Source organism: Peromyscus leucopus, chromosome 4 (assembly GCF_004664715.2).
Source record: "Peromyscus leucopus breed LL Stock chromosome 4, UCI_PerLeu_2.1, whole genome shotgun sequence".
Lineage (NCBI taxonomy): Eukaryota > Metazoa > Chordata > Mammalia > Rodentia > Cricetidae > Peromyscus > Peromyscus leucopus.
The window spans coordinates 137497775-137517882 of NC_051066.1; the positions used below are offsets into that span (position 1 = coordinate 137497775).

General features: G+C 41.8%; 1 protein-coding gene across 3 annotated transcripts in view; it reads right to left on the reverse strand.

The window, feature by feature from the left end:
- Chd6 (chromodomain helicase DNA binding protein 6) overlaps positions 1 to 20108 on the reverse strand; it is a 130263-nt gene that overhangs the window by 37571 nt on the left and 72584 nt on the right. For all 3 annotated transcript variants that reach the window (XM_028868398.2, XM_028868396.2, XM_028868397.2), the window contains exons 17-24: positions 12142 to 12306; positions 10186 to 10365; positions 7579 to 7689; positions 5793 to 5995; positions 4979 to 5178; positions 4334 to 4493; positions 2780 to 2869; positions 1599 to 1702 (exon numbers count right to left, since the gene is read on the reverse strand). In XM_028868398.2, the coding sequence (XP_028724231.1) occupies positions 1599 to 1702; positions 2780 to 2869; positions 4334 to 4493; positions 4979 to 5178; positions 5793 to 5995; positions 7579 to 7689; positions 10186 to 10365; positions 12142 to 12306 (1213 nt within the window). The remainder of the gene's footprint in view (positions 1 to 1598; positions 1703 to 2779; positions 2870 to 4333; positions 4494 to 4978; positions 5179 to 5792; positions 5996 to 7578; positions 7690 to 10185; positions 10366 to 12141; positions 12307 to 20108) is intronic.

Sequence of the window (20108 nt, forward strand, 5' to 3'; positions counted from 1 at the left end):
TTGGAAACATTATGCAGACAAGGCTTACCACAGGGAGTTCTGACTGCAGACTGGAGTCCAACTGAAGACTCAGCCTATTCTACTAGAGACACTCTAAGACAGAACCTTCTCACCTAACTATGGCTACACAGCAGGTTGTCTGGAGACATACCCACAAAACCTTAGGAGATGAAAAATTACAGCACTACAATGCACACTCACCTAAGGCATGAAGGAAGGGTGTGCACATTTTTAGGTACATGATTTGGGGAAAGCAAACTATCTGTAATAATTACCAATCAATGGAAAGTAAGAGCAGACTCTTAGGTGGTGTTTTACAAGTGAGGATGGGTTCTTGTTACCATTTTTTTCCAAGCTATTAAAAACATGTTAGTTCTCTTTAACTTCTTGGTTAATGGAAAGAATTAAAGATTGCTGAGTACATCTTTACACCAAGATAGTAGTCACACACTATAAATAAAGAGTTCTTTAAATCCTCTTAGCATTCTGCACAATGATGATCTAAAACACAGCACTTGTCCTCATTCCCTAATTTCTCTACTCATGTAACAGGGACACCTACTATGTGCTACACACTAGGGCAGACACAGGATCATTAAGAACAAACGAGAGGAGTCTAGGAAGAAGACTCAGCTGCTTCTGTGATTTGAATATGAAACACTCTCCATGGGCTCCTGTTTGAACACTTGAGTCTCTAGCTGGTGGTACCGTTTGAGGTTACAGAACCTTTAGGAGGCAGAGCCTTGCTGAAGGAAGTATGTCATTAGGAGTGGGCTTTGATGTTTTATAGCCTAGGTCTCTACTTCCTGCTCTCTGTTTTTGCTTCCAATGTATGGATGAAATGTGATCGTTCTGCTTCCTGACTGCCAGTCCAGCCTCACACTCCTGCTGTTATGACCTACCTACCAAGATGGACTGTATTCCCCAAAAAACTGTAAGCCTTTCTCCCAAGCTACTTTTTGTCAGGGTATTCTATTAGAGCAACAATAAAGTAACTAATACAGTTGGAAAGAGTGCTTGTTGTAAGGGCACAAGGATATGCATTTGGATCTCTGACATCCATGTGAAAAAACAAACATGGCTATATATGTATGCGCCTATAACCTTAGTGTTGGGGTGGTGGGGAGAAAGGAAGGTTCCCCGGCTTGCTGGCTATCATCTAGATGAGATGTAAAAGTCTAGTGAGAGAAACTGTCTCAAGAGAATAGGTGTAGAGTGACAGAGAAGACACCCAACAACTTCCTCTGGCTTTGACATGTACCCAAGTGTGCATAACTGCACCCTCCACACTCAAATGAAAGGGATGGATGTAGTCCCACCTTAAGTACAAACAGCCAAGTGAAGAGGATAAAATCAAGTATATTCTTCGTGACTACAGCTAACCTTTAGAAGTTTCTCAGTAATATATTCACAATACTGTTATGAGTCACACATTCATTGGATCAAGACTCCAGGTGGGCAGCTGTGAGGTTCAGCTTTCTAAGAATTATAGGACAGAATTGTTAGGAGTTTGTAGGAATATGTATAGCCTAGTCAAGATTGCTTGAATCAGCTTTCTGGGTAACTGATCTAGAAGGAGTCAATTTTCTAAAACATACCATGCTTGAACACACCAATGAGAAGGGACTTATCAGCTTCAGCATCCCACCAATCCACTGGGATCTCCACATAGTCAATGTCGGGCAGAGGCACATCCAGCTCCCTGTGGAAAGAAGAGTGTGGTGTCAGTGTTCTTTCCACCTAGACACAACACAAAAGCTACTGAACCAGCCCTGGTATGAAGCCACATTCCTGACTGAATGCTTAAGTAACAATAAAAACAATCCAGAAGGCTGCAGCTCAGTATCTCTTATTGCTCACAAAGCTATTTAGGCAGAGGTTCTTGGTCCCAAACTCCACTTGAGACTCAGGAGAATCTACCATCAGCTGACTCTGGACTGTGTGTGTAAAGCAGTTCTGATGTGTATCTTTAGTTAGGAACAAGAGCAAAAAGTTTTGGATATTCTGGTCATGGAAAGGCAACATTTTCCCCCAAATAATTGAATCCTTAATATTATCTAAACCATCTTGCCTCAGAGTTGACCTTGGTACAATCCAAAGTATAAAGAGGGCCTTTCAGAAACTAAGTGGTTTGTTAGGTCAAAACTGATCATGCATTGCACTGTTCTAGCCAAAAGGATGAGCATAATATTCAGGTGCACATGCCAGGACTGGCAAACAAGCCAGGACTGGCCAGCCTGTTACCATCAGTCCCTCTGGGTTTCGGTCTATGTTCTGAGGAACACATGAACCCTGAGTTCACTGCCTTCATTCATCTGAAAAGTTTCCAGGGCTTGGATGGAGGAACATCTATCTACCTGGATAGCTCCTCCCTCCTCTTCCCACTCCCTGGGATGATTTCTCTGTAGAATTTGACAATAGTCCATTAGGATTTTTATTGTGACTGACATAAGCCTGACTATTCCTTGACAGGCTTATGAGGCTAGTGTTCTCTGGCCTCAGCTTCCCAGAAGCCCATAGGTCTACCTACACAGTACCAAAGGAGGAACGACCATTCTGGGATGGGTGTTGTTTACACATTAAGCCTAAACAGGACCAATGACTGATTGAAAAGAAAGTGGAGTCCTTTCTTCTCTATCTACCTATTTACTATCCGGGTAGCCATCTTGGGTAGGGTGGAAACATGGGTCTCCTGAAACAACCGGCTGGATCTGGCCAGTCTATAAGCAGGCAATTTACATATATTATTTAACTCTGAGAACTATGGATAATGTATTACCTGGCAGGAGTTCCCTCAAATGCTTTATCAGCTGCTTCTCCCAGTATTTCAGCTTTTAGGTAGTACAGCATCCGCACTCTCAGAAGTACCCTATGAAACATAAACACATGAATACAATTCTGAAACCTAAGACTGAGAACACATTACCAAACTAAGATAGAAAAAATTAATAAGCATTTCTGAGTAGTATGAAGGGGTACACCAGAATACACAGAAGAACAAGACACCAGGATATCAATGCCAGACATTACTAGGATTACCCCTTTGCTATCCAAGAAAACAACCACTTTTCCAATTTCTTGCTAGACCATCCTATGAGCCATAAGTCAAGGCAGAGACAGTCAACAACCTTCCTTACCTCCAATCTTTTCATTTGGCCACAAGGACCACAGAAGTAGAGCTGATTTACCAAGTTTACTAGTTACAAAAGAGTGAAATCTGTTTGAATGGTGGTAGTTTCAGGCAGTTTTACACATACACAGTGAGATAAATACTTAAAGGGCAAGTGTTTATTTTTCATGGCAGTTAAGTCTTTTCCTGAGGTCTTCATTCACTTTGATTCTGCAGAGGCTGCACTCAGGCTCCATGGCAATGTACCAGTTGTGTTTCAAACAAAGCAATTAAGTACATGTTAGTCAACTACCACTACCCTGTATCATGCTATAAGTTGTAAGGTATATAACAAGGTAAACAAGTCAATCATGCTCTACAGGCACCTAAAAGTCCACTGTGAAATGAGAACAATCACAAAGAGTCAGAAAGAGAAACTGACAGCTGAGGCCCAGGCTAATATGCACAAACACAGGATGGAAGTATGGGGAGGTGCAATGGAGAACACCACTGCTAAAGAAATGCTTCAGATTCAAGCTAAGCAGCAAAGAGGACTGCAGGGAACACTTGCAGTTCACTCGTAATACCAGTCAAGAGTGAAGGTTAGCCACTGAGGGAAAAGCCTATACACAAAGGCAGTACTTATAATATAGAGGAACTGACTTCCAGACAACTTGTGTGACAAGAGGGATCACAAATATTGTGGACAATGTGCATCATTTTAAGGAACAAAAAGCAGGTTATATATTTACATATGCTAGTATTACAGAGTGTCTCTGAAAAAGCAGGCTAACAGGCTGTCTGGGAAAGAAAATGGGGGAGCTAGAGATGGAAGGAAAAACAGTTTTTGACAAAAAATTTTTATGTGTGTATGTGTGAGCTATTCAAAAGAATGCTACTTAAAGGCTTCAAAATAAAGTATAATTTCTATTAGCTCTGAGTAGAAAATGGCACTGTGGCCCAGCTCAGAAGCAGACAGAAGATGCCTTGAGTGGTTCTTGAAAGTTGGGTTAGAAGCCTCTGGGTATAGAATATACTGTAGGAGTGAAGACTGCTGAAGGAAGGGAGGGAGGGGCACAAAGAGAGTGCAGACAGTTTATATTCCAAATCTTCTCTCCCCTTTCCAGACCTTGCATGGAGTGTGAAAAGATCTCTCTGTGGTATTCCAGAAATCTGGGTTCTTTGAGCAGGGCTAACTTTGGGAAACAGGAGAGGCTAACTCACTTGTTGCAATGCTGTTTGAGGTGTTTCTTGTATCCATCATCATGTAAGACCACCTCAGGGTTGCAGGTGGCTAGCCAGTCTGCATTCTTCAGTTCTGGGAGCAAGAGCTGGTTTTTTGTCTTTTTTCCTTTCCTCCCTCTGGGGACTGGGGCAGACAACCCTGAAATGGAGAGATAATGACATAGGATGAGCCAAAAGGGCTTTACCATGGGCATTAAATCTGGGCTGGGAGCAGAAAAAGCATGATGGGCCCCTGGTGACAAACTCTTCCTCAAGGCCACAGAAAGTAAGGTGGTCAGGAAGATTTAATGAATGCCCTGTGAGACTCAGGGAGGAATAACCCAGCCTGCCCCTTTTGGGCTCTTGTGGTCTAGTAGGAAGAAGGAGGAGACTTGAAGGGGAGCTTTCGTTAAGGACAGAGAAGTACAACACAAGACAAGTCATGCCAGACGTGACAAGTACAGAATGGTGAAATGAAAAAGGTGAGCCACAGAACATGAGATGTGAGTTCCCAGTTCAGGGTGATACCTGATGGACTCAGGTAGGTGTAGGAAATGGCAAGAGCCCAATTGCCCTTCTAACAGAACAACACAGGCAACAATAACCCAAGAGGAGAACTCACAGCAGAGCTATTTCACCTCTTACCTGAGTGGTTCTGGAGAGTCTGAGCTTGTCCGTCTTTGGAAGGTGTGATTAGTTCCCAAATAAAACTCTTGATCTTTTCATCTCCTTTGTAATGCTTGACACAATATACCAATAGGGCCCGGCAAATCATTTCCATGTCCTTCTCATTCAGGTGCCACTTGAATCGCCCATGAGTCAGGATGTCCTTCCACCGGCCCCAGCTGATGGTAAGAATACAGAAGGTATTGGAGCAAGAGCCAGACACACCCTCCACACAGCATGAATTAAAGAGACAAGATGTTCCTCATCCTCTAACAGGTGTTGTCAGTTATTCCAAAAGCTTTGTCCTGAAAGGCCCGTGACTTTGACTGCATGCCCCACTTGTATCTAAGGTGTCCTACACAATGGATCACATGGCTGCTATTGTTAAGCTGTGATGGTCCAAATCACTGGAGAATAAGTTTGGAACTGAAAAAGTGCAGCTGTAGTAACCACTGCATAACCATGCCTTAACTGCAACATTTGTTGTACTGATTTCTTATAATACATTCCTGGATGGGAGAGGAAATCAGTATCAGGCAGCAAACTAGTATGAGAGATTTGCTGTGACATGTATTTGAGAGCATCACAGTATGTCTACACTATAGCAACACAGCACAGTGATGAGGGGAATTCTGGTACAAAGCACAGCTTTCTTTCGCTCCTGCAGATCTCATTAGCTGGTACCCAGAGGGAGCTAGAAGTTCACTGCACAAATCTTAGAGACTTTAAAAAAAAAAAAAGAAAGTGGGGAAATAACAGCAACCCCTTCCCACTAAGCAGAGCCAGCACCTACCCAAAGATGAGCAGGTTCTTCTCTACCCGGAAGCACTCAGCACGGAGGTAGCGCCTGGCTTTGTCATTGAGACGCCTGGATCTCGTGGGCCTTTCATCCGAGTCACTGTCTAACTCTGAGAACTCCATAAGCTCGTCCTCCTCAAACGAATTATAGTGTTTGGTCTGCTTCCTCACGCGTGGCCGGTCAAGCACTAGGCTTTCCTGGAAATGGAGACGACTGTGGGGAGGAGGCCCCTTTCTCTTTACTCCTCACCAGAGTGCACAGCGGCACCCTGATGCCATTCCTCAGGGCACATCTGAGGCAGAACCAGCCTGTCAGCCCTGGCAGGGAAAGCTCTTTGCAGCACACCTGCTGTCTCTAAGACCACAGACAGGACACGCATAGGGGCTTCTCAGGGACTTCAAGCTGTTGGTCCCCAGTGCTGTGCACCACCATCTGTCGTGTCTGCCATCATTCTAGCAAGCAAAGCCCCCAAGTGCCCAAAGCAGTAGTCTGCTATTTCCAAGAAAGACTGGAGTGGGGAGCCCCAGCTGTTCTGCCTGGCATGGAGAGAGCAGTCTAAGCTCTGGAGACAGGAGAGGTGAAAGGATTCCATCTGCTCAGCAACTTCCTGAAGAAAACACATCCTGTTGCTTTCATTATCCACCTCCTTTAGTGGTATCTACTAACCTTTTGCTAAAAGACAAAATTCCTCGTTCATTCAGTGGCTCCCCTGGCCATACTAATTGCTTCTTCTCTAGTCCCACTATTTTCTATTTCTTATCCCTTCTTCCTACACTTCTTCCCAAGGCAGATGAAATCCCAACATTTCTCCATGCAGCCCAGACAGTGAATTTCGAGCAGCACCCTGCCTCAGTGATCTTGCTTCCTACTGTGGAATGCTCACATTGCTTTTGCTGCCCACAGGGTAGGAGTTTCTCCTCCCTACCACTGTCCTGCCCACACCATTGCACTTCAGTCAGGTAACTATAGGAGTTTACCATCTTCTTAAAGGAGGAGAAACCACATTTCTAGTTGAAGAAAAGAAGCCAGGATAAGCAATCACCAACAGTTATAATAACTACAAAAGAATAGTTATGTGGATTCTCATTGACTTAGCTAAATTATAAGAAACTGTCTTAGATTTGTGGGCCACAGATGTCAACCTTCACTTGAAGAAGACAAGAAGAAAGGCTATGTACTCATTGTGAAGTGAGCCAATGGGGTCAGGGACAGAGGAAGAGAAGCTAGCATTTTATGGGTATCTCTCAGCTGGCCAGCCACCAGAGCCAGTCACAAAATGACTACAACTCTGTCACTGGGGGCATCAACATTTTCTTTCCCACTTGTCTGGGGAAGGTCAAATGTGTTGCAGAAAGGCACAGTCTAGTTTTATTCTGGCGCCCATGGTCTCTCTCACGTACACAATGGAAAAATCTGAGACACTGGGAAAAAAAAAAAGGAGGTAAAGCCAGGAGGTAACCCCTTTCCTTCTTCCTTTTGATCACTAAGAGGTAAGGTTGCTTTTAGAGAGGATCGACCCTGGGATCGACCTATTTACAAGTTGCATCTCTAATTGCATTTATCTAACTTCTTGGGTGCCCAGCAGATTGTATTCCATTAGTCACTGTAAAGTTCTACCAGTTAACATTCATCAAGGGCTGTCTATGTGCCACTTTTTAAGTGTGTTACAACAGCATTTCCTTTAAGAATCAAGACTCAGGAGTAAATAGTGACCTGAGCCATGTAGGCATGGCCCCATGCAATCCCAGTTAACTGTTCAGTAGAACAGAATAAGCAGTACCTTTTCATTATTTGCTTCAGTGTCTAATTCAGCTATTTTAGCCCATTTCTGCCAAAAATTAGGATCATCCAAGGAAATATCTGTTCTGTTTCCTGAAGCCACAAAACTAGCCTGTGAAGGAGACAAAAGTTAACAAACTGGATTTGAACAGAATACAAACAAAACTAATTTCAAATATACCAGAAACACAAAAGCTACCCATATCAAAATTAAAAACCCTAACAGCACTTCCAAAATCTCAAAACAATTCATTTTTTTCCTCCTTTTAAAGATTGAGTAAGGAAATCAAAATTTCAATCTACAGGCTCATTTTCCTGAAACTTAAGAACTTCAAAGTAAGAAGACAGGACAACAGGAATGTAGCAATGTATTACCTGGTGTCTAGTTGTCTACAGGAGCAGTATTTATTTGCTCATTTAGTTTTTTGATACAAAGTATAACCAAGTACACCCTAGACTGGCCTCAAACTTGCAATCCTCCTGCTTTATCAGCATATTGAAAGTTGGAACTACAGGTATGTACTTAAAACACACATATGCACGCACTAATATATATATATATATATACATATATATACACATATATTATATATTATATTATATTATACATAAAAATATATTCAATACAGGATCTTACTATGTAGTCCAGGCTAGCCTAGAACCTGTGATCTTTAGCCTTCCAAGTACTGGGATGACAGTCATGCACCATAATGCTTGACTAACAGGTTATCTTCTTTCTTTCTCCCTCCACTCCCTCCCTCCCTTTGAGACAGGACCTCATTCACCTCGGGCTGGCTTCGAACTCATTATATACCTAAGGATGACCTTGAACTTCTCCTGCTTCTATCTCCCCCACCCCCAGTGCTGGACTGCAGATCTACCATGCTCAGTTTTATGTGATGCCAGAAATTGAACCCAGGGCTTCATGCATGCCAAGCAAGTACTCTACCAACTGAGTTACATTTCCATCCACTAGGTCTGAAAGGGTTTATTTTCAGATTGTTTTTCTTAACCTTCAGTTTTATAGTAAGTATCTACTTTAAAAATGGCACTGGTGTGTGTGTTGGTTTGGTGGTGGTGGGGGGATAAGGCGTAGTAGTGCACACCTTTAATCCCAGCACTTAGGAGGCAGAGTTCAAGGTCAGCTTAGTATACATAGCAAGTTCCAGACCAGCAAGGGCTATATAGAGACTATGTCTCAAAAACCTGAACAGAAAACAGCAACAAAAACCCAAAAGAGGCACCGAGGCTGGGCACAGGCTCAGTGGGTAAAGTGGTTGCTCTCTAAGTGTGGAGCCTGGAATCTGCACCTGCATGTAAAAGCTGGGCAGGTGTGGCAGCCGCCTATTATCCCAGCACTTGGGAGGCAAAGACAGGGCAAGACAACAGGATTAATTATCTGGAATCATCAAGTTCCAAGTTTAGGGAGAGATACAACCTCAATATAAATAAAGTAGAGAATGATGAAGGTAGACATCCATTACCAACTTTTGGTACACGTACGTGTGTACACACACACACACACACACACACACACACACACACACACACTTACTTTATGCCCTGCCCCATCTACAACCCTCCCTTTCCATTCCTCCTCCATCTCCATTCAGAAAGGGGCAGGCCTCCCATGGGCTTGAGCAAAGCATGGCATATCACGTTGATGCAGGACCCAAGCTCCTCCCCTTGTGTCAAGGCTGGGCTAGGTAATCCAGCATGGGGGCCAGGTTCCCAAAGTCAGCTAAGTATCAGGGACAGGTGCTGATCTCACTGCTAGGAGCCTTACAAAGAGACCAAGCCACACAACTGTAACACACATGCAGAGGGCCTAGGTCAGTCCCATGGAGGCTCCCTAACTGTTGGTCCAGAGTCCATGAGCTCCAACGAGCTCAGGTCAGCTGTTTCTGTGGGTTCCCCCTGACATGACCCTCCTGTCTCAGACAATCTCTCCTCCCTTTCTTCAGCAAGACTCCTGGAGCTCTGCCCAGTTTGGCTGCACACACACACTTTGAACATGCATGCACCATACACATTAAAAGAATGGTACTGGGTTGATATGAGGGGCTGAATGAAATGCAGATTACCTATACTTCCCCTACTGTGCACAAAATATTCTCCTAAACAAGTCTTGAGGTGACATTGGAGACTGATCACAATAGGCCATAAGGCTCCCATAGGAATTAGCAGAACCTGAAGCCAGAGCAACCTAAAAGTAATCTGCAGAGTTCTAAACCCAGTGACCTAACAACAGAGGAAGGTGGTCCTGAGGTGAGAAGCTGGGAATCTTAAAACAACAACAACTGTTCCTGTGAAGTGAAAATACCTGCTTGAATTTGAGGAATGGAAATGCTTAAAAAAAAACTTTACAAAAGCATCAATATTTTTTGGGTTTTGGATCAGATCTTGTAAAGAGCAGACACAACAAAGTACAGACTAGTGTCTCCATGCCTGTGACCACCTGCTCCTCTTTCTGACGGTCTGTGACTCTAAGTGTCCACATCGTCAAGAGATTGCACTTGGAGGAACAGCAGCCTCATTGATGAGCTAAAAGAATACACAGCAATCCCTTCCCTTCCACCGAAATGACTATGGGGAAGAGGTCATGTACCTTGGCGAAAGTGGACCCTTTCCCTTCCGACTGGATGGTGATGGTGTGGGTTCTTCTTTGCAGAATCTGGTCTATGTCTTCTTCACAGAACTTAGAGCCTTCATCTTCCTCATCCATTAAAGCCCCATAAGCACCTTTCCGGAGCAAGTCCTCCACTTCCATTTTTGAGAGCTGCTGTACCTGAACAGGTCACCAAAGTGGAAAATACACAGGAGAAAAACAGCCTCAAATGTGGCTCGCATGATTCAGGATAGAGCTCCTCTACTAACTGCACATATCAAAAAGACAAACCAGAAATGACAGCTCAGATGAAGGTGCCCTGGCTACTTTGCAGGGGAGTCAGGCAGGCAACTGTCTACAGGGAACTCTGCAGTAAAGCCTAACACACAACCCGAAGGCCTAACATTCTTCGGGACACTGGTTATCATCAAATGTCATAAGCCATTAAAGCTATGCACCATTGAAGAGGATATACTTGACATCTTATTTTAATATTTTAGTTTGAAGTTATATCTTTGAAGCCTCCAGATGTACCACATAAGCTGAGAAAAAATGATTTATTCATTATTAAATAAATACATTTGTATTGGAAATGATGTCATCCCTTAAGTAAAAAAAAAAAAAAAAAAGGATCCTGCGCCAAGTGTGATCTTTCAACCACTTGTTGAAAACAGGAAATGGAGTTCAAAACACCCTTTCCTGGTTCTAATTAACAATCTGGTTCTCTTTATTTCAATCACAAGAGGGAATTCCACAGCTCTCAGGAAGGGCAATTTGGAGTACGATGGTTAGTAACACACGCATAGCTAAGGATATAGAACATCTGGACTAAGGTTGTCACTCCATTTCTGATGCTCTAAGCCAGAGATGAAGGAGATATGCTGCTTTGTACTTACGAATTTAAGAATCTTAGCAGTAATTCTTAACTCTCTCCAATCCAAACTCAAAATCATGTTGCCACTGTTTTTGTTTTTTTTTTTTGAGACTGGGTCTTAATGTACCCAGGCTGGCCTTGAAAATTCCGTGAGTAGCAGAGGCTGGCCCTGATCTCCTGATCCCCTTGCCACCACTTCCCAAGGGCTGTGATTATAAGCACGTGCTACTATGCCCAACTAGAAAAAAAGACTGTCATTCTTCAAGCTAATTTGTTCATTTATTATTTACTGAGTATCACACACTGAACACTTTTGAAAAAGATACTGTGCACTGTTTGGGGTCATGGGAACACAGATAACACTGACTCCATTTCATCATCAAGAAGCTCAGTCAGTCTGGAGAGATGGCTCTGTGGTTAAGAGCACTTGCTGCTCTTACAGAGGCTTGGCTCCCTGCACCCACATGACAGCTCACAACTATCTGTAACTCCAGTTTTAGGAGATGGGACACCCTTTCCTGGACTCTGCAGCCACCAAGGTACATACATGTTATACATGCAGGCAAGTACTCATACACAGAAAATAAAAAATAAGTAAATTAAAAAAAAAAGGGCAGCGCAAAGTTTGGGGTGTGATAAGGTAGGATAACAAATATGTAATTAAAATGTTGGGCCTTTGGCTCATATAAATACAGTAAAGAATCTTAAACCTACCAGTTCTGATGGATGTGGTTAAAATTTATTGCAATGTTATTCCATGTTGGACAGACCTACCACACAACTGCTCCCAGACTGCCTTTATCCATTCAGAAAATACAGGAACTGCCTGTATTTCCTGCTATAAGAGTTACCTAACTATGCTGTGGAGGACTGAATTAAAAATGGTAAAAAGGACCCAGAAACAGCTCTCAAAAGAAGCTCTCAGAAGAAAAAAAGAATCCTGACAAGTGCTCCTTTTTTGTTTGTTTTTGAAACAGTCATTGTTCAGCCCTGACTGGTGTGGAACTCAGAGAGCCACCTGCCTGTTCTGGGACTAAAGGCACACGCTCCTCAATGCTCCAGGACAGGTACAATGTACTCACTCCATTGGTGCTACCCTTTCTGTTGATGTCCTGGAGAATAGCCTTGTCCAGGCCTAGTTTCAGGCTGGCCTTGTCAAACATTTCTCGCTCATAGGAGTTTCGAGTGATTAGGCGATATACCTTCACAGCTTTGCTCTGGCCTATTCGATGACACCGGGCCTGAGCCTGGGAAGAAGAGTCATATACATTTTGTCACCATGTATACTCACATTTGCACACAAACACAATGACATTAGCCCATGTGTGGAGTTACTCATTTCTTTACCAGCTGACTACCATGTGATGATCCAAAGCAATGGGTAGGACACAGCTGTCCTCCCCCCAGCTTGTAGACGGGATGCAGGTGAAACTCACTCTCAGGAGATGCTACCTCTGGGAAATGCTTCAGAGGCAGCGCTTCCTCTATTTTAAATTTCACTACAAAAAATTTCAAACACAGACAAAACCACAGCGGACCTTTGTGGACAATCTTGCTTCTTTTCTACCACACACCTACTCTACATAATGGGCAGCAAATCTTAAGCAGAGTGCTCCTCATTTTTACATATTTTAATGAATTCAAAAGGTAAAACATATCACTTCACCACTGCTATACTAAAAAAAAAAAAAAACAATTCTGCCCCTCCTCCCCCGCAGCACTGGAGATTCAACAAAGGGCAAATACATGGCAGGCAGTGTTCTATCTCTAAGCTCTATGTCTCCAAAATAATTCCTACTATCAACCAGCCTCCTGGCCTTCCCACTCAGCTGTTAATGCAATGTGTTAGTCCTCTGTTTTCCCATCTTGCTTACTCCATTTGTGCTGTGTCTCAGTGGGTGTTTTTGCCCCTATATTTCCTCTAAACTGGAGTTCTACCTTGTGATCTGATTAGGCTGTGATCTGATTAGGTTAAGATCTGATTTTTGGCCAGGTATCTCACAGATGGAATTTCAAATTCCGCCAAGAGGCACAGGTTTATCTGCCTGCCTCATATGGACTTGGAGACTACTGTGTACATCCATTTCTTTATTGGGGTTACAGTCACCTTCATTAATATTTTGGTTACCCTAATACACTATTATTAAAGAAAAGTTAATCATTTGATTTTTTTCTCTTCATTTAATCAATTTCCAAAACAACATCCTCTAAAGTGACTAATGAGGTTTTTATTATCAGCTCTTTAAGGAACACAATGAAGCCATACGCTTCAATATGGTTGTTAGGCTTCATTGCACTGTAGCCATACAGCCCACAGGGACCTCTGCAGATTGATGGCTGGGCTTTTCAACACGGTCCAGTAGACTATGGAGATAAGACTCTACAGACTGACTCTGTGGTCTTAGAATGGAGGTGCATATTTGTACACCTATGTTAAAAGAACACAAAGAGCTGCTTATTTATGCCTACACATTGTACCAAAGACCAGTGTCTTTAATAGTCCCCTTGCTTTTAACATGTTCCAGTCTTTTTAGTATTTCCTGTATAAAATTAGATTCACCTATTCTTTAAAAAGGAATCCTGTTTTTTTTTTTCCCTCAACAAGGTTTGCCCACTCCTGCAATCAAACAGAGAAGGGTGTCATTGACAGTGACCAGGAGGGATGGTCATGTCACATGTAGGAAGCTAGCAGGCACCCCTGCAGACCCGAGTGCTTTTTTTGCTTTGACAGAGGTGAACTCAAGCAGTGAGGATGTACCCTGGCTCTCAAATGAGTGAAGACAGTGGCAGAAGAAAACAGCAGCCTCAGAGTCCTGCTTCTGTCTCATGGTCTTACTGTGACCCCAGCATCTGGAACAGAATAGCCACAGTAGGACCGATGGCTCAAATGCCAGGCTGTTAAAGGAGGCTGTCTGGGGGAGAGGAAAAAGGGTCGAGCCTAAGTAGAGATTCTTGTTGTTTTGTTTTGTTTTTGTTTTTTGAGACAGGGTCTCACTACATAGCCCTGGCTGTCCTGGATCTCACTCTGTAGACCAGGCTGGCCTCCAACTCACAGATATCTGCCTGCCTCTGCCTCCCAAGTGCTGGGATTAAAGGTGCGTGACACAACCATCTGGCTAAGTAGAGATTCTTAAGTCTGCCTATCAGGGAATCACCCTGGTTAGAATCAGAACTTTCCCCTAATTCTATGGCTAAAACGACACCAGAATCCTTTAGCAGTGTTCAAGTGGCATGATAGCAGAAGCCCACCAAACACAAAGACCAGTTTCACACTGTGATGGCTAATATTGGTTGTCAATTTGATTACATCTAGAATTAACTAAAACTCAAGCTGCTAGACATGCTTATAAAATGTTCTCTTAATTGGATTATTTGAGGTGGAAGACACCCTAAAACTGGGCATCCTATATAAAAGGACATGGAAGAAGAGAGCTTTTGCTCACCCCTGTTGGCAAGTTAACTTCCCATGTTACTTAATACTGACTTTATTAATTCAGTTCCTTTAGAGAACACTGACTAACACGCTTTTATCTATTACAGTCCAGAAAAATACTACTATTACACACAGACAGCACTAACTATTGAAAAAGTGTGTAAGTATTTTTAATGGGAATTTTTTTTCCAGTGGTGTGTGTGTGTGTGTGTGTGTGTGTGTGGTGTGTGTGTGTGTGTGTGTGTGTGTGTGTGTGTGTGAGAGAGAGAGAGAGAGAGAGAGAGAGAGAGAGAGAGAGAGAGAGAGAGAGAGAAATCCAAAACACACTGTGCTCCATGTAAGGAAAATAACACTTGAGCTGGGTAGTCACACAAGGCTGTAATTTCAACTATTGCAAGTTCAAGGCCAACCAAGACAACTTAGTAAGATCGTGACTTGAAATAAGAATTAAAAAGAGCTAGTGATGGATTTAGCAATAAAATGCATGCATAGCATGCATAAGGATAATTTCATAGTGCGCGCGCGCGCGCGCGCGCGCGCACACACACACCCCCACACACCCCTTGTAAGAGACTTCTACTGCAATTGTAACATCATCTGAACATCAAAATGAAGATACTAATGAATTACAACCCACTGAATTAAAGAGGCCATGAGTGGATACTGACAATAAATCAAGAAAAAAAGGAAAAGCCTCTAGAGCATTATGTCAACTAACAAACATGCATAAAGTCACTGGTTCAGGTAAAGATAACTAGCAGAAGCCAATACCACAAGTCAAACTTTGGCAATAACAGGCACTGTCCCAGTGTATTTCTCTAAAATTACTTACAAACTCCAAAGAGAAAAATAGCTGCTTCTGAGTAGGGAAACCAAAGTGATCAAAGTGAACATGACCAGAAAAATGAAGACCACGCTTTTGTGTTTCTGATATCTGAGAGGGATGCATCAATTCAGTAGGGGTACCAAATCTGAACTCATTCCTGGGCAGGCAGACAATCCAAATTAGAAGCAGTCTACAGACAGCTATCATGCAGAAAAAAATTCAAAGAAAAAGAGAAACTTGAGGAGATAACCCAGATTAAAGAAGGCTAATTGTTGATTGGATCCTGGATTGGATCCTGGATTAGGAGACTGATAGTTACAGAAGAGCAGGAAAGGAATGAAATATCATTTCAATATGGACTAGATGATTAAAGAGTAATGCTCTTATTTTCTAATTCTGATAATTACACTATGGTTATAAAAGAGAAGGCCCTTGTAGATATGGAATAGAGACTCAAAGTGTTAAGAAAGTAAAAGGGTCCACGCCCCTAACTTATTATCAATTGAAATGTGTGTCTCAGAGAAAACTGAAAAACAGGCAAAAATGATAAAGTAAATGGGACAATCAGAACTGAAAATAAAAAGTATATAAAATAAAAAATGAATAAACATATATACAAAGAATTTCTTGCTAGAGACTATGCTATTCACCTAATACAGAGAGACCCAATTGCTCACTTTGTTTTTGAATTGTATGAGTTGACTTTCCAGGGGCTGTGGCACTACATATATGTGAGCCCAGCTCTTAGGAGGCAAAGACTGGAGGATTATGAATTCAAAGCCAATCCTTGCTCCATAGAGAATCTGAAGTCAGACTGTGGTATAGGAGACTTTGTCCAAACAACTAACCAACCTGATGGGGAGGATAGAACTAAACTAAGAAACTCTGGAAAACGAAATTTTTGTTTATATACTATAACATTACAAATGAAATAACCTACTCTATATTAATAAATTTTTTGAGCAAACTTTTTTTTTAAATAAAATGTTGGTCAGTAATCCTGATACTATTTGAATTTTATGCTAGACATGAGTGAATAAATATGCTGCTGTGATGTGACCAAGATATCTGTTTGCCAGAGAAAGAAGACAGGGCCACAAAGAGCCTCACAATGGGCTGGAATCAGAAACCTCATTATGGATGGATATATATAGTATAAATAAATAGTGTGTGTGTGGCATAAGTGCTTGTGTTTATGTAGGTACCTACTTCCTAGTTCTGTCTGCCCAGAGGGTCTAACACTGGCTGTATCGAATAGCCAGATCTAGCTTTCTGTTGTGATTTATTTACGTATTTGAGACTGGTCTCATGTAATTCAGGCCTGTGTCAAACCTCCTATGCAGTTCAAGCCCTGAACTCCCCATTTTCTGTCTCCAACTCCCAAGTGCCAAGATTATAGGTACACGACATTATGTTTGACTTCAGATCTTGATCACTAAGCACTTTCCTCAAATAAAAAGAAAAGGGAGGCGGGCGGTGGTGGCGCACGCCTTTAATCCCAGCATTCAGGAGGCAGAGCCAGGAGGATCTCTGTGAGTTCGAGGCCAGCCTGGGCTACCAAGTGAGCTCCAGGAAAGGCGCAAAGCTATGCAGAGAAACCCTGTCTCGAAAAACAAAACAAACAAACAAACAAAAAAAAAAAAAAAAAAAAAGAAAAGAAAAGGGATCTGTGGAGAAATAGCCAATTCCAAGACCCTGTCAGGAAAAATGTTAACATGAATCTGAGTATCTTGTCCAAAAAAGGAAAAAAATGCTCAGATGATATGAGTGGGATAAAACAGCATGAGACAAACAGTGTAGTATAAAATAAAATAGACAAGTGTATTAACACATGCCTGTAGCCCTAGCTACTCAGGAGGCTGAAACAAGATTCTGAGCCTAGGAGCTGTAAGTCAGCTTGGCCAACGCAGCAAGACCCCAACATAAAACAAAACAAACCATCACCAACAAAATAAAAAACATAAATATCCATGAATCCCTAACTAAATAAATGGGACAAAAGTAACTATTATTCCCACTCAAAAAATACAGAAGAAATGATGGGTACAAAAATTATCATTAGTCAAAAATTATGGTAATACTGACTGAGGACAAGTCTGTTGATGGATGTTAACATCAATGGGGAAAGTATGAGAATCAGTGTATTTGTAAGACTCCAAAATATCTACTGATGAGATAACCAACTAATCTAAATAAGTAAAAATTATTTTATAATTGAGAGGCTTGGGAGACAGCATCTGAACCAAGTCAAAATCACAACACAAGCAAAGGAACATATGACATTATGTGCTCCAATAGGATGCAGTGATAAGGACACTATCATGTCTACAATATTCTTGCCTGAAATGCATAATCTTACATCTAAGAAAAAAAATGGGCAAATACAAACCCACAAACCAAGAGAAAAACTCTAAAAGCTTGTCAGTACCTTTTAAAATGTCATGTTCATGGAAGTAAGGAAAGACAAAGGCGCTGTCATACACTGGAGGATGCTGAGGGGGCATGGCTTCTGACGGAATGTGATTCTCTTTCATGGGAAACTGAAGGGACACAAACAGCCTGTGGATTCATTAGTAATACTGTATCTGTGTTAATCTCTTGGTTCTAATAATTCATTACACTATGGTTATGTAAGATGTTAACATCACAGGTTAGGTGAAGAGTAAATTGAAACTCAGCATTTTGAGACTTTTAAAAAGCTAAAAAATCAATCTGTACAATAATGATATAAAATATTTAAAGTGGTTCTAAAGTTATAAATTTAAGTCATGTTTGGGAAAACTGGCTTCTGACATATACATTGTTTCCTAGCTCCCTCTAAAGGAATCCATTTAAAAAACTACACCAACTTGTGTTTTAGCTTTACCTTTCTTTGGTCAGGGAGAGGGAGAGACAGACAGAACTAACCCATTAAAAATAAATGCTAGCATTTAAGACCAGCCTAATCTACATACTGAGTTCCAGGTCAGGCAAAGTGAACACAGTGAGATCCTGTTGTACTCCCCCAATAAATAAATAAATGCTAACATATACACATATATTTTCTCTTTTATTTTTTTATTCAACAATATATTGAGATAGATTCCATAGCAGTCTATACAGATATTCCCTATTCTTTGTTCAAAGTTAAGTATACTACAATTTATTCAGTTTTCTAATGACAGATAACTGAATTGGTTTGATTTTTGCTGTTCCATCGTTCAGTATATTTAGTGATAGCAAATCTTTGTTTTGCTAGACTGGGAGATTCGATGGATAACTCTGGCAGATAAAAACAATGATCGCCGGGCGTTGGTGGCGCACGCCTTTAATCCCAGCACTCGGGAGGCAGAGCCAGGCGGATCTCTGTGAGTTCGAGGCCAGCCTGGGCTACCAAGTGAGCTCCAGGAAAGGCGCAAAGCTACACAGAGAAACCCTGTCTCGAAAAACCAAAAAAAAAAAAAAAAAAAAAAACAATGATCAATGGGCTGGCAAGATGGCTCAGTGGGCAAAGGCACCTGGCACCATGCCTGATGACTTTCAGGGTCCCACAGGAGAGAACCAACTCCCACAAGTGTCCTCTGACCTCCACTGTGGTGCACATCCCTGCTGTGGTGCACTTCCCTCACCCCAATAAATAAATAGAATGGAAGTTAACTTAAAAAATAAAGTGATTAAGGTGAATAATATGGCTTTTAGGACACAATGGTTCTCAACCCTCCTAATGCTGTGACCCTTTAATACAGTTCTCATGTTGTAGAGCCCAACCATGAAATTATTTTCAATGCTATTTCCTAACTGTAATTTTGTTACTGTTATGAATTGCAATGTAAATATCTGTGTTTTCTGATAGTCTTAGATGATCTGTGACCCACAGCTTGAGAACTCCTGATCTAGAAGGTAAGTAACACCGCCTTCTAGTGGTAATTAAACACTGACGCTATTTTTTTTCTGGCTATATGGGTTTGAAGGTAACTACAAAAGAAAATTGAGTAAGTATTCTAGACAAAGGTCTGCAAGAGGAATGTAACAGACATACTACGTACTTTTGTAGCACACACATTCCCTTTCTTATTCATGCCTAGAATCCAACTTTTATACAGGGCAGAAATGTACTCAACTAAAGGCACATGCTCATTCTCAGCAGTGGTGAGGCTGTCCAACCCAACCAGGATATGGAACAGTCTAGAGTCATCTATAGGAGTTTTGCGAGCCTATGCAAACACACCACACTTGACTGTCTTCTTTTTCCTGCCTTAGGTTGAGACCAAGATAATATTAATCATAAACATAGGGGTTTATAGGACAAAAAGAAAGAAGGAACATGGGTCTCTGACCACAATGAAGATTGTTCCAGACTCCTCATTCTGGGCTTCTTGTTAACCAAGAAAAACAAGCAGCTAAATGATATCAGCAGACAAACAATGCTCTCTCTCCCAAGACAATTTACCTGAAATGACAGCAGGGTAAGTAGCTCTTGTCACATTTAAGGGACTTGTCATTCATAGGCATACACACAGGTAAACACCATAATAAAGTAAAAACAAATCTGAGAGACAGACAGACAGACAGGTCATGATATGATCAAATCTTAAAGTATTTTTCTAATCAGAACTCACATGTACAAAAGAAAGGTAGAGAAACACTCAGAGCAGGACAGCAACAGAAGTAAGGCCCAATGAGATGTATCAGCAAGGGTACAGAGTGGGAGCCTTAGGAGACACAGTTGGGTAGGGATGCTAAAATCTTTCACACCTGGGGGGAGGGAAATTGCTGTGGGATGTTTTGTATGTCCTGTGGGAGCCCTTCTT